The sequence below is a fragment of the Aulonocara sp. 'chitande type north' Nkhata Bay genome, linkage group LG6 (genome assembly GCF_057382095.1).
Source record: "Aulonocara sp. 'chitande type north' Nkhata Bay isolate Kocher_YH1m ecotype deep benthic linkage group LG6, A_spYH_male_GT1.1, whole genome shotgun sequence".
Lineage (NCBI taxonomy): Eukaryota > Metazoa > Chordata > Actinopteri > Cichliformes > Cichlidae > Aulonocara > Aulonocara sp. 'chitande type north' Nkhata Bay.
This window is the reverse complement of record NC_141349.1, coordinates 30,486,990-30,501,832: the sequence shown is the minus strand read 5'-3', so window position 1 is coordinate 30,501,832 and position 14,843 is coordinate 30,486,990. Positions and strand designations below refer to the sequence as shown.

The following is a 14,843-nucleotide window of genomic DNA, read 5'->3' as shown; positions in this document are numbered from 1 at the left end:
AACAACTCTTTTTTTTTTAATACCACCACACACTGCTTTGTTGAAGATGGGTTTGTTTTTTTTAAATAGGAACACAGAAACCAGACACTGCTCTCATTCAGCAGCCTGTTAGTTATGCTAATACACTAATACGCCTCCAGTGCCGTTGCGAGCCAGTTTGGTCCTGGTGTCTTTTCGGACCAGACCACATTTTCACAGCTCTGAGAACCGATCATTACATACCATAAATAGCAGAACGTGAAATATGAAGAAATATGAAGTAATTCAATACTGGGTTACTTCTGTAAAAATGCCTAAAGTTCTGATTTTAATGCAAAGATACATGCAGATTCCATGCATTAATTAACCCAGCACACAGACACACATGCACTTCTCTCTAGTGACGGATCTATTTTTTTCTTCCTTTCTTTCTACTTCCTCTTCCCTGAAACCCACAGAATGAAGGGATCAATTCCTCCTCATCAGTCCAGTCACATCACATTTAGTTATTTGCGCAGAGTCTGAACACTGAAAAGGTTTAAAAGGCCTCCAATCAGCAACAAAGCTGCAGAGCAGCAACACTGCGGTGTGGCTGAAGGATAGCTCCTCACATCGGTCAAACCATTAGGGGATGGTGGAACTGCTTGTTATGGTTTTTATAGTAGTTGCTGCAGTGGAGAGGAGACAAAATCAAGTGCTGTTGAACTTTTGTGTTTCTAGCTTTGAACAGGTACTTAACAGCAATGTACCGACTGCAATTTCATGTTGAGCAACATTTGACTGACTCTGGAACTGATTGGCACAGATTGGCAGAGCTGTGAAAACGAGGGCAGCAGATGGCTACAACAGAAGATTACAGGCCACTGTGAGAGGATCACGATGAAGACAGATTCCAGCCCATAATCAAATACATGCTGTTTCACAGAAAACATTGTAGTAAAAGTCAACATCCTGTGTGATTTTCTTTTCTGCACTGCATGCTGTCACCAAACCACAAACTTTTCAATTGTTTGTTAAAACCCGATGGTCAGTGATATGATATATGCAGTTTTTAGGTCCCTTTGAATATTGAAATTAGAGTTGAGAGACTCCACATTCATTTACAAATGGGCCTGCAGGCATTACTATAATGGCTGAGAAGTGGTAAGACTTACTTTTATAAAGACTTTATCATCAATCTCAGCCTACTGGCTTACAGTAAAATCCTGCCACCAGCTGACTGACCGGCCCATCTGTGGCACTGAAGCATCAGCTCCTGCAAGGGCTTGAACAGCTGCAAGAGCACAGTGTCACTTGAAAATAAACAAATCCTGTTTGGGTGCACTTCCTTAAATGCCATTCTTCTTGAGATGACAGCCTCACAAATGACATTACAGTTCTCCACATATCAAATTCCTCTGTTGTGATGGTTTAAGTGCATGTAAGGTAACAGAAAGCCTCGTCCTCCTGTCGACCTTAATCTTCCAGCTAAAGGCAGCTTAATAAACCTCCACCTTGCTTTTTACGTTTCCTGCCTGCAGCAATCTTTAAGCAGCTGCACTCCTCCAGCAACATGACAGCAGGTGATGACAGTTAAACAGCACAACATACCGAGTGTGTGTGTGTGTGTGTGTGTGTGTGTGTGTGTGTGTGTGTGTGTGTGTGTGTGTGTGTGTGTGTGTGTGTGTGTGTGTGTGTGTGTGTGTGTGTGTGTGTGTGTGTGTGTATAGAGCAGGAAACACTAAACACTGCGACAGCTTTCTCAGCTGCCGGGAGCGGCCTGACGGTGAAGCCACCCAAAGTTTGTACACACACAATTGTAAAAATTATATTCCCCCCCCCCTCTCTCACACACACACACGCACACTCTGTTTAATTCTTGGCTTTCACTCCACTGACCCAGCACTTCTGAGGTTGTAGTAACAGTAACAGAAAAACATCTCATCGCAGATCCATGGAGACACAGATGGGCTGACAGACATTTCCCGCCCTCAGTTCGGCCTCAAGCAAGATCAGCCAACAGGAGTTTAAACACCACCGCCCTCTTCTCCGTGTGTCCGAGGAAAACGTACCTCGACTCAGTGACAGTAAAGCCGTGGACCAACTTTACAAGTTAGTTGCAGCTTAACACAAACTATGTGGTGGTTAAGTGGAAACCTCCATATCAAACAAGTATTCCCACAATTGTTATCTACACTGGCTACGCAGCTCTCAAAGCCTAAAAATGAGTGCCTCCATGAACGCTAGAGTATAGAGGATAAAGTATCGACATAGACAAAGTATAGTTTTCTTAACTGATTTTCAGAGTATTTCAGTATTCCAGATTAACAGTCTGATAATATTAGATTGGTTGTGGTTTAGGAGACATGAGTAAAGCAGTAAAAACCTAAATAAATTGCACAAGACATTTTTAAGACAAACTACTTTTCTGTCAGTTATTTCATCGTTCAGGCTTTAAAGGGTTCATTTCTGGTCCCTCCTGAGAGTCGCCACAAAATATGGACTGTCAAACACTGTAATATGTATCTTCATGTGTAAAATTGGCAGCACTCCCCTTTAAGCATCACTGCCCAGCCAATTTTGTACCCGGGTATGCTGTGTTATCTCCCAGGATTTCTGGCATTTGAGATCAATGTCTCCTTACTATTTTGAGCCTTTTACTTGTCTACAGCAGCTGTCAAAATGTCACTCGCTTTGTGCAGCTTTATTGCACAGCTCCAGTGTGATTTCCTGGATTCCTGCTTAACAGGAGGCTGCGATAGATTTTTAAACAGTTTCCTTTCAACATTTTGTGAGATCTAGGAAAATTCCTGCTCTCTCGTTGCCCTTTCTTCTAGTGTTCATGCAATAAATGTTTTAACATCCTCACGTGGGTCACAACAGAGAATAAGAGCTCCGAGATGTACAGCAGATTTCAAAAGAGCATGACGAGTGCTGTCATAAATGAAAGAACAAAAGACTGAACAAGAAAGACAGCAACAGAGCAGTTTCAGGGAATAGCCATCTCTTCTGGTAAATATTTGTAGTCTGTATTGAGTTTATGAGCCGGAGCAGAAAAGCATGACATTGTTTAATTAATACTGTCTGACAGTCATCTCAGAGTGCCTGTGAGGAATCAGCAGGCCTTCTTCACATGTGCACTAACAAGAACACAACCACAGACAGAACAACACACTCTCTCCTCTACACTGGACCCCCACAGCAGTGCAGTCATCCTTCATCCATCCTCCACCCCTGGCAGTGCCCGCAGCTGCCACACAGCAAGATTCAATAATGACTCTGTCCACTTTTGTTAATATCCGCTTACAAGAGCATCCACAAACGCTTCCAGCCGTATGCTTCATACAGATGCCACGAACACACAGGAGCAGACAAACATGCTGTTACAAAGTAAGGGTGCCAAAAAACACATTATAAAGCATATTTTTCACAGGCAATGAGCTAACACATGGGTATAAACAACTTAAATTGACCACTTTTTAATTCCTTCTTAAATGACAGGAAAACATATAATACAAAATAGTCACAGGTAGTGGAGGAGCTCTAATGTAATGACTGGAACTAGTGGATGAGGCTTAGCAGAGTCCAGAGGCCAGTACAGTATTTCGCACCAGGCTGTCATCATGCTTTTTAATGCAGCAGAGTGGGATATTTTAACATGGGAATCTGTGGTGATCGACTCTTTTGAAACCAGCCTCAAGTTGCCACAAGAGGAGCTGCAGTTTTTGGCACTTTTGTTTTGGTTTCATCTTTCGACTCGGACGCTGCACCTTAGTTAACACTCTTTTTCTGTTTTTCTTTCTTTCTTTTTTAAAAAAACAAAACAAAAAAACAGCAGATTAGCAGTTGTTGTATTCCAGTGATCTTTGAACTAGGACTGTGCCATATCATATCGCAAAGAGGCATAAATATATGAATAATGTAAAAATGTCAGACAAACAAAGAGACACACCCAGGAATGAGCAAGAATCACACGTCAGGCACAGGTAAGGTGTGGACCAAATGTAAATAAATGACTCAACTGAGCGTCAGTAGTTGCATTCCATATGAGAGGAAAGGCAAGCAGTAAGTCCGTATTACTGACGTGGTTACATGGTCGTAAAGGATGGCTTTAAGGGATATTACGATCTAATATTGAGGCCATATCGTGCCCCCTTACTTTGAACTTAAAGTTAAAGTAACTCAAACATGAGTTTCGGTCACTGCTCGTTCACTGTGATGTTCCACCTTGAGTGTGCAAAATTAAGTATGTTCAGAGTTTGAAAACACTGATTTTACGTTCACCTGCAGAAAAATCATAAAAGGTTCACAAAGTACACAAAAAACTGTGAATGCCAGTGTACAGATACTACAACAGGAATGCAGATCTTTAAAGCAGAAAAAAGGCTTGTGCTACTTTTTGCACTTTAAACTGGACTGACTACACCTTGGTTAGGAAAGCATCACGTTTGTAAATCACCTGTAAAACTACCCACAGTGCTATTTGGGGATCGTGCTCACACACTATTTTGCCCTGTTTAATGACGTTTTGTCTTTAACCACCTGACCTCTGGTCTCTGAACATGCCTGGTGGAGATATTTAGTACTGAGACATAATTCTAGGCTATTTGAGAGAGATTAGAGAGAAACATTTATTTCAGAAGTTGATCAGATTGTCCATCGCTGTTGTAATCAAGTTCTCCTGTCAGTGGCCATGCTGTTACATAGATGTAGATTTGAGGATTAATCTATTCTTATTCGTTCTCCGGGATTAACTTGTCTAAAAGTACATCTCTGAAATCATAAAAAGTCTTTTGTCTTTTCGACATTCTCTGCACGGCACCGTAAGAGGATTTCTTCTTCTTTCTTCCTGACTGTGATTTGTTCTCCCTCTGCCCTCCTTTCTTTCTTGGTGCACCGCCGACTGTGATGAAAACCACTTTTTTTTGCCTGTTAACCTACACGACACTGATTCACGAACAAACACAGACACTCAAAGAAAAAAAAAAACTCCACTGATTTGATGAATTATCTGTCTGCCATGATACAGTTTTAGATGAGTTTCTAACAACGCACTATAAGATCATTACTATCCAGAGTAGATTACAAAGTCAACGGTGAACATGTCAGAATTGGGGCCCGTGAGATTATATCAAAGCACATTACAGCTAAAGGGGATTTTGTGTGAATGTGTGTGTGTTTATGATGGACCTGTTTTTATCCATATGTGTATTTGAGTGTGTGCACACAAAGTTATTACATAACAGCACAGCATGCTTACGGTTCAGAGGCAGTTGGTCAACATAATGGTGGCAGCAGCATGAAAACAAGAGGATTTGGGCAGCAGTAGATAGAGAGACAGAGAGAGGGAAAGAAAAGCAGATCCATGAATGGAGGTGTGGCCTTTGCTGAGCTGTGTGTGTTGGTTGGTGTCATCATTGACTCATCCTGCTAGTGGGAGGTTGACTTGTAAGTATGCACTGCTACAATATGAGGTGTGATTAAAAAATTACAGCAATACATCCATAAAAATTACAAACCTGGCCTGTTTAAGATCATTGACTCACCCTCCTCCGGACCGATATCAGTGCATCTGCTATTTTTAGATTCCTCCCTGGAAATCCTATTATGACCACTCGCAATGTTCCCTCGCAATGTGATTTCACCACAAACTTTAAGCATCCACTTCTCTTTTAAAATGATCAAACCCACGTCTAAGGCCTAAGCATAAATTCAGCGTCTCAGCTAAAAAGAGATGCCAAGACAAATCTGCTTATCATTTTTTTAATACACTGACTATGTTTTGCTCCATGAATTAGTCCTCCAATTCACTGCAGTTTCTTTAAGGTGCTGAGGATGAACATTTAGCGTGTCACTGTAACTTTTCTGGCCACACCAACATCATTGCTGCTCACTACCTGCCTAATCACCAGCTGTGTCTCCCTGTAACTTTATCCACTTACTGAAAATTAAGCTAAAGAATAACGGTTCTGACACACTGGAGAAGAGGCACAGGGTCAAGGGAAGAGAATGGAACTTCCTTTTAAAAAACCCACCAGATCTGAAGGTGGTCCAAACATATAAAATAATATTATCAGCCCATAAACATCAAAACCCACACCTGATAACCCCCTTGTACAGTGCTGTGAAAAAGTATTTGCCACTCTTAAATCAGGAATTAACTGTGATTAACGCAGTTTTTAGGAAAGCTGATTCATTTTCAGTAGTCAAATTCAGGTCTGATTAGTGCCAGATTCAAGAAATCACTTCAAAGAGCGACACATCTGACAAAGAGCAACACATCATGCAAAGAAACAGCTGAGAAACAAAGTCATTGGAATCAGTCTGGAAAGGTCTACAAAGCAATTTCTAAGGCTTTGGGACTCCAGCGAACCATGGTGAGAGCCATTATCCACAAATGGAACAGTGATGAACCTTCCTGGGGGGGCTGGCCTTCCAAAATTACTCTAAGACTGCATGCCCGCATCAATGACTTATCCAGGAGGTTACAAAAGAACCCAGGACAACATCTAAAAACTGCAGGCCTCACTTGCCTCGGTTAAGGTCAGAGTTCATGATTCAACAGCAAGAACGATCTGGGCAAAGATGGCATCCAAGCCACGGCTGACCAAAAAGAACAAAAAGCTCGCCAATTTAGACTCGCCAATAATCCTCATACACAACATCTTTTTAACTGTGGGAGGAAGAACATGTAAACTCTGTGCAGAAAGCTGACTGTGAATCTTTAAGCTAACCACATAAACGTTCCCAATTCAGTGTCTTTTTATTCCGTTATTTTATTAAGCACTCAGTCAACTGAGCCAGCAATTCAAATATCCCAGAAGATGATTTGATTCATGTATAATAGATGATTTCTTTCAGTCCTGTGGAGCAAACAGAGATCTTACTCAAGGACTTTTTCCTCCTTGGATGGATTCATTAAATATTACCAATTTATCTTAAAAGTCAGATACTCATCAATCCATCAGGCACAAATCAAGTGTCTGTCTCGTTTTTCAAATGAGGGTAAATCAGACAAAAATAGAGTGAATATTAATTTACATTTTCAAGTCTTTTTCAGACTTGAATGAATTAGTTACAGTTATTGAATTCTCTGGGAATAAAAAGCTTGACTGATTTCTTTTGTTTGTTTGCAGCTCTGCTCTCAAAGTGCACATGTGAAGTTCTTTTTAATAAACATCTATTAAAAATCAAACCAAAATGAGCGTAGAATATGTGCCTGCGACTCACCCGTGATAACCAGAGTGTGTTTAATGCCGGCTTCATTCAGCATTCGTTGGATGTGGTTGTTGTACAGCGTGAGTGCTTGTCCTTTCCCACTCTGTGGGTTCACCAGCAGCATCATCTGGCACGGGCGGGACATTTGGCTCATCAACACCCCTACAATGCAGAGGAAAGAAAATGTAACTAAAGGAATCCACAAATATGATCAGAATAAGTACGACGGGTTTGAAGATACACCACAAATTGTATACTGGGAAACTGAAACTTGACTGCTTCTTTGAGAAATGATTTAAAGAAAATATATATATTATATATTATATCGGATATTTTTCATACTGCACACGTCTCTGTGTTATACTATATCTTTGATAGACCATCATAATTCTCGCCTTGTTTTCTTTAGTGTTTTGTGCCCCTTCAGCACCAGTGGGAGGACGGCCTGGCAGGATGATGTATGTGTTCTGTAGTGCCATAAAAAAAATGCTTGTGAATAAAATGAAAAAACAGAGATGGAGAGATGAATAGTTTTTGTTTTATTTTTATTTTTTTATGCACACACGATGCAAGGTTAATCAGGGTAATGTGTTTACATCCACTGTGCCAAGCTGAAATGCAAATTTGCATTGAGTTGGCTAATAATAAGGTCACCCCCTAGCATTTAGACATTTCAGTAAGGGTACACACATTGTACCAAGAAAGGAAGTAGTTTTTGTTGAAATGTCATAAAATATTAAACACAAAAGACACAGCACTAAATGTTCCTACATAAGAAAAGCCAGAAGCCAGGACACCTGGGAATCTGCACACTGGTATATTTGGAGATGCATGCACAAACAGTAGCCTTATCTCTCCTAACCAGCTTTGGCCTCGTGTAAAGGAGAGGATGGAGGTGCAAAACGATTGTTACTGCTAAAATATTTCATTAATACCGCAACAGGAAGGAACCGATGGAGTGCAAGCCTGAATCGCCTGCATAGACCCAGCGGGATAAAAGGTCATGATAATGAATGCCTTCAGCGACAGAAACATGGGCCATACACAGAAACACTTCCAGCATGAACTAGAGCCTTGAATGTTCTGCACATTAATGTGAACTGATTTTTGGCTGATGCATGCATGTGTTGACCCACTGTTTTTGGTATTTTTTCTGCATCAGCTGATCTTTTGCAAATTTTGTGCATTCTTTTAATGTGATAAATGTACTTTATTTAATCTGAATTTAATTTTGTGATATTACCTGTAATGTACCTGCAGCTGCTATGAAATACAGCTCATTTACTTAAGAACCCACTGATAAGGAGACTTTGTGCACAGACCTGACAGAAAAATTTGTGGACGCAAGCAGAAACAAAGGTCAGTGGCACACACTAACTTAGTCCAATGACACAGCTTGCATCTCAAGATGAATGTGCACAGCTCTGAGCTCTTTGCTAAATTTTTAACTGCGGGGTTGATGCAAATTAGGGATTGAAACAGTTATCAGAGGGTTACAAAGATCTCACAGTGATCTTTTTAACACAGTGAAGAAGACTGGGTGTGGGGGCTTAAAAAAAACAGAGAAGAACTGCTGCTGGCCTTCTGTTCCTCTGAGGAGGACTAATTAGGTACAGCAATCCTGAATGCAATCTTTTCAGAGTGCTCTTTCAGTCAGTTTTTAAAACTCGAATCCTCGTGATGGAAGTGAGAGGGGACGTCCTTTTGAAGAGCTCTGACTCTAATCAGAGCAGCAGCATCCACCTGCAGTTCTTATGAAGGGGCGCCCAGTTAAAGGAACGCCCTTCAAATCCTGACTGGATTTTGTATTTACCAGTATAAGGTAAATAAGTGCTCATTTTAATATAAAAATTACACATTAGCCTAAAAGGTCCATTTTATCTGAAAGATTATTACTTAATATGCAAAGTACGATACGAGCTCTGAGAGAGAAACGAAAGATGATATCATGGTGATATCTCAAATGTTTTAGAAAGTTATAGAAAGAACATTTCTTGCCTCCCCACACAAAACCCATAAGCAAACTACTTCATGAATTTTCCATCTCATTCCTCCTCTACCTTTCAGTGTGTTTTTGTTGGAGGTCAGATGGGAAATATTTAAAATAAAAGGCAAAAAAAAAGCTCTGGTGAAGTTATCCGCTACATTTGACAAGCTGCAGCTAAGGGATCATTTTACAAACAGGTACAGGGGGGGGAATAAACTCTTCTAAAAATAGTGTGATCCAATAAAAAAAGTCTGGGTGTCATGCTATATTGTTTCAACTCAATATCCAAAAACCCTACAGTGATATTCCTGAGAATTCTCACAGTTGATTCTTGCAGTTGATTGGATTTTCATCCTAGCACGTCTGACAGCTGAACAACTGAAATGCTTTAGTGATGAGTGTCTCTAACTGGTTAAAAACCTAATTGACAGTGATACCGCTGGAATGCAGAGAAACCGGTCGGAAAGAGGTTTACACGTTACGGCACCTTAACAGTTTGACCTGAGGTGAACTCTTCAGGCGTTAAGTCTTTTTTCAGTAATCCTGAACTGAACCATTGCCATAACTTTATACACACTGCTGCCACTTTATTAGCACTATCTAAGTAATATTGCAGCATCTGTGGATTAAACCGGTAATTCTGGAATCTGGACTATGTGGTGCAAAGCTCGATCTTTGCTCGTGCTTTAGAGCCAATAGACACACCTGAGTATATTTGCTTGTTTAATTTATTCTCATTTGTTATCTCATTATTAGTTTGCTGGAATAACTCAGAAGGGAACAGCAAATAAAGGAAAAATACAAGTGTCACAATGCTCAGCTACATTTAAATCACAGTATAATAAATCAACATGAATCAGAATCCCCAAAGTGAGTAATTTTAAATATATTAAAGTATTTTAGTGACAAATAAAACTTTATCCATTAATAGAGGACAACCCACACTATCCCCACTATTATTTTCCTGTATAAGGTCATCAGTGCTCTAGACACTAAGGAGAGGTTGGGGACTTGATTTAAGAAGTAATATGACGTGGTTTTCTGTATATTTTCACTTCAAGTATGCAATTTCATTTTAATTACTTCTCATTTTTCCCAAGAATTCAATTTTTTCCTTTTATTTCAGTAAAGCAGAAGAACTGGTAAGTATTACTCAATACCCGTGTCCTTGATTGTAGTAATTCCAGGAATACATGCACAGGTTCCTCTATTTTGTTAATCGACCAGACTCTCTATCCTTCCTCTGACCTGCTGACTCCTCGTCCTCTCTGTGCAAACTGACGAGGCTTCTGCTGAAAATACACCCAGGACTACTCTGACCGGTGTGAGAGCAGTTTCTGTGTCACTTCAGAAATGAGCCACACCACATTTTGGTGGAATTGCAAGATAATGCTTGCAATTCCACCAAAGCATTGGTACAATAAGCTCCAACTCAATTCAATTCAATTTATATAGCGCCAAATCACAACAACAGTCGCCTCAAGGCGCTCCAGTGGCCAAGGCCGAGCCTGAACAAGTGAACTGTGCACAATTAAGTGCAGGGTTTCCCCTGAGCTGATGCTTTGTGGGATGGATGGATCCAGGAAACAGGAATACTTTTTTCTTACTCTCTCCGTTGTTTTATTACCTTCACAGTAACATAACCTAAAGTAATTAAGGTTATCTTCACTTCACTGGGCTCTGCTTCATGTATCTGAGAAGAGGGTTTACATATGCAGACACACATACAGGGAGGGAAACTATTGTGACTAAATGAAAGCAAAACGTATCAGCCTATCACTCTGAGCTCATATAAAATGAGAGCATATAAATTAAAAAAAAAAAAAAAAAACATTTACACTTTTCTTTTTTCTTTTTCGGGTTAGCAGAAGGTCCTTCGGGTAACGGTAATGGCAGGTAAAACCTGTATGTAACGGTACACAATAATCACATTAGTCTATAAACTGGCATTCAAGAAAGGCTGGTTATGTCTTTTTATAAATGCAGAGCGTTAACGTCACATTTCCTTGTATCATTCAGATGCAGTAATCTCAAAATCATAGCGACTGGACTCCTGAGGGAAAGACAAGAAAGTGCCCTCATGAATCAGCTGCACGACAGCTGGCACCGAACGCCCTGACCTTGGTCTGTGTCTGTGTGTGTGTGTGTGTGTGTGTGTGTGTGTGTGTGTGTGTGTGTGTGTGTGCGCGCGTGCATCCCAACACCCACACAGCAGTTCTTGCTGGCTAAACCCAGTCCTATGCCACTTCCTGTGTGGCACCCCTCCTCTTCTAAATGGTAAATGGTAAATGGCCTGTATTTATATAGCGCTTTTCTACAAACATTCCAGAGGACACTATCTTCTCGTCTGTCTGTCCACGCTCTGGGTTTCCTCCTCTATCATTAACTCTGCTGCAGCAGCAACATGGCACTGAGCCAAAACATCTAATATAAGATGCAAAAGACTGTAGCAAATATATATATATATTTTTTTTCTAAACAGTCTACTGGTTGGAGTTTTATGACAGCAGATAAGCGTCGTGTTTGTTTATTTGCTGATGATCTGTATAGTCCTGATGAAAGCCCTGCTGACGCAAATGCCAATCAATTTATCATAAAAAATAAAGCATAAAAAAATAATAATAACAATTGCAGCAGAAGTCAAACTGGAACATCTTCACACAATTGGTGAAAATTGGTGAAAACAAGAAACTCAGCATCTTGGATGAGGCGATTAAGGGAACTGTGTAAATTAAAAAGTAACCTCACAAACAACAATCAAGATACAAAATGACAGGAAACTTCCAACAACAAAGCTATGCTCTGCGCCTCAACTACGTTTACTTGATCTGTGATTACAGACGTCTCATCTCCTCTCTTCAAACCAACAGCATTGGAACCGTTCCAGATCTTAATGGAATAATCACTACTGAGCTATTCGCCACAGGAAATAACAACCTAAATGAAAGGGAAAACCCAGGAGCAGTAAAAAAAGAAAAGAAAAAACATTTAAAAAAAAAAAAAAAACAACACATTTTCTGGGAAGGTTTCTTATAGTAGCTTTCTGGGTGCATATATAGTGTGAGAACAGACGGCTTCCTTTTTCTTTTTCCTGCTGTATCTGCTTGTATAAACCAGACACAGACATGAATGTCTCATGGTAAACTTCAAATGCACTTATTCCAATTTTTTTGTGAAAACTTCTCCAGTCTTTTTAATACTCTTTTTAATTGAAGTTATATAAATTCAGTGTTTGTATTTAGGAAGGGACACAGGGATATTCATCAAGCTGCATCTTCATTATTTCTATGACCTTACATGGTCACTGTTTCTGTTTGAAGTGTGATCACTGCTCTACGACTCAGTCTGACTAACAGTGATGACTTGCACTCATCAGTCAGTAGTTCCGGTATCTCAGTTCCCCTTCAGCAGTGAAGTATGACAAAGCATCAACCGTCTGTGATTAGGAAATTATAATGTTGCAATTTTTGATGAAAAATTCCGAGCTTTTCATTACGCTTTGCTGAGCCCGCATCTCGGCCAGCATAAATCTGCAGATGGGACCAGTCAAACTGTCAAAACTCAGTGAAAACTGGGGATTTAAAGAGAGAGATGAGACATCGGGTTATATTTTGCTCTAAGTCTTAATGTCCGTTTCACATATAGGAAAAGATGACCATGATTCAGACAATGATTACAACTAGCCAAGAAGTAAAAAAAAAACATTATAATTCAAAACTAAGAGATAGGTAACTACATATATTTACATATATTTGTGTTAAATTAACCCACAGAAGAGTCTATGAAATCCCAGACAACATTACATGACCTTTTTTGGTAGCTAATATTATTGCATAAAATTCACCTAAAGAACATGTAGAAGGAAAGACAGATACACCACAGGCTGTGCTCACACTTCTGCCTGTTGCTCAGTGCAGATTTGCACTCTAAGCCTTGACAACACCCATTAGGAAGGAATCCAGTTTCCACATTTAAGAGATTATTGGATTAACATCTATTTCGTACTGTATTTGACACAATACGTGCTCTTCCAGCTCTGCGCAATGTGACAGATTCAATGAGTTAAACTATTTCAAAATCAGTAATTCTCTTATGTCGCTCTAATGGGTTTTTTATTTTAACGTAGCCTACCAAAAACATGAGGTGAAACAAAAATTAAATAAATAGTGGAAGCCACTTTAGTGATTACATCTGAGAGAAATGTTTCTAGGGTTCTACAACTAATTGAATTTTAATCTCATTCATGATTTTGGCTTCCCACAATTAAATGAGCATGATGGAGCGAAATTTAAAATGCACCTACTTCTACATGAAACGCAAAGCAATAGAAACTCAAGCGTTTTCTAAATCAGAATGTGACAATCACAGCTGTTCCTGGACTAGTCTAGATAAGTAAGAACAAATTAAAAGACAGATATACAAACAGAACAACAGGGCTTGACAAGCTTGTTTGGAAATACTTCAGATTAGATAGAACCACCTGAAAACATACCACAAACTGCACTGTAATTAATGCATGAAGCCCAAGAAAAACAATGAAGTGGTTGCTACCATTAATCAACTACCATCACCTCAGACATCCATCAAAATAAGCCTGTGTAGGTTTTGAAAATACATGCTCAATCATCCAGGTAAGGAAATCCCAGAAAGTTTATTCTGGTCACTGAAGTCATCACAAGGACGAGTGACAAAATGTTTCTCCCACTGAAAACGCTACCTGCAGGTGAACAGACTCAACTGACTGGCAAACCAGAGCAGTGCATCCGTGTATCCATCCAGATCGCAAAGATGCACTGAATCCGCCAACCAATCGCACCCATTTGCCCAAGAGATGTGTTTTCCAACAAACACATACCTTCGCCAAAATATCTATCCATCTACCTACCTAAGAAGCTATGTGAATAAAGATGACCATTTTTTTAAATACAAAATTTAGATGTGAAGACGTGAGAGCAGTGTTCTGTTTACATGAGATGTCATTAAAATCAATAAATAGTCATGATAAATAAACGTGATCTCAATACTGAACAAAATGAGAGCCTTAATGAAAAGGGTGCAAAAATCACCATATTTTCCATGTTGCCATTAATTATGTTTTTGCAGTCAAATCAACGTGCAAAATCCTTTAAGTATACTTATTAGGATCCTATAAATTCATTACAAGACAAACTGTGGAGCATAATAAGCTAATAAACTGTTAGGACATTGAGTTTGTTGCATGTATATGGTATGGTTTATAATCCCAGCTGAACTGTGGGCTCCATCGTGGGAACAGTTCCTCAACTATTTGTCTTCTTTAGAAAGTTAACTTTGGATAAGTGTTAAATGACATATCGTGCAGACGAGCTTCCGATACCAAACCTAAACTAGATTTTCTTCTTTGTTGGAATTCCAAACACTTGGTTTTGCATATTTTACTACAATACATTCCATTTGAGTTTGTTATTGTTTGTGTCTTTGTGACGTTGATCACACTATTGCATGCTTGCTGCTGCTTTCCTATTGGCTGGTTAGCAGCTGTAGGTCATAGTGGCAGTCACATTGTGAGTTGATCATCCCAAATTTCTGCCATTGTTTAAAATTCTTTTTGTAGAAAGATCGACCTCATACAGGAGACTGTGTGAGTTTCGAAGCCACGACAAACAGTATCTTTCACGCTAGTCATCTTTCATCAGCACAG

At 39.6% G+C, this 14,843-nt stretch overlaps 1 protein-coding gene across 1 annotated transcript in view; it reads right to left on the bottom strand.

Moving 5' to 3' along the window:
• Positions 1 to 14,843, bottom strand: part of LOC147328092 (sphingosine kinase 1-like) — a 40,935-nt gene that overhangs the window by 14,252 nt on the left and 11,840 nt on the right. Inside the window, exon 2 of the mRNA XM_086296248.1 lies at positions 7,189 to 7,338. Coding sequence (XP_086152374.1) covers positions 7,189 to 7,338 — 150 coding nt within the window. The remainder of the gene's footprint in view (positions 1 to 7,188; positions 7,339 to 14,843) is intronic.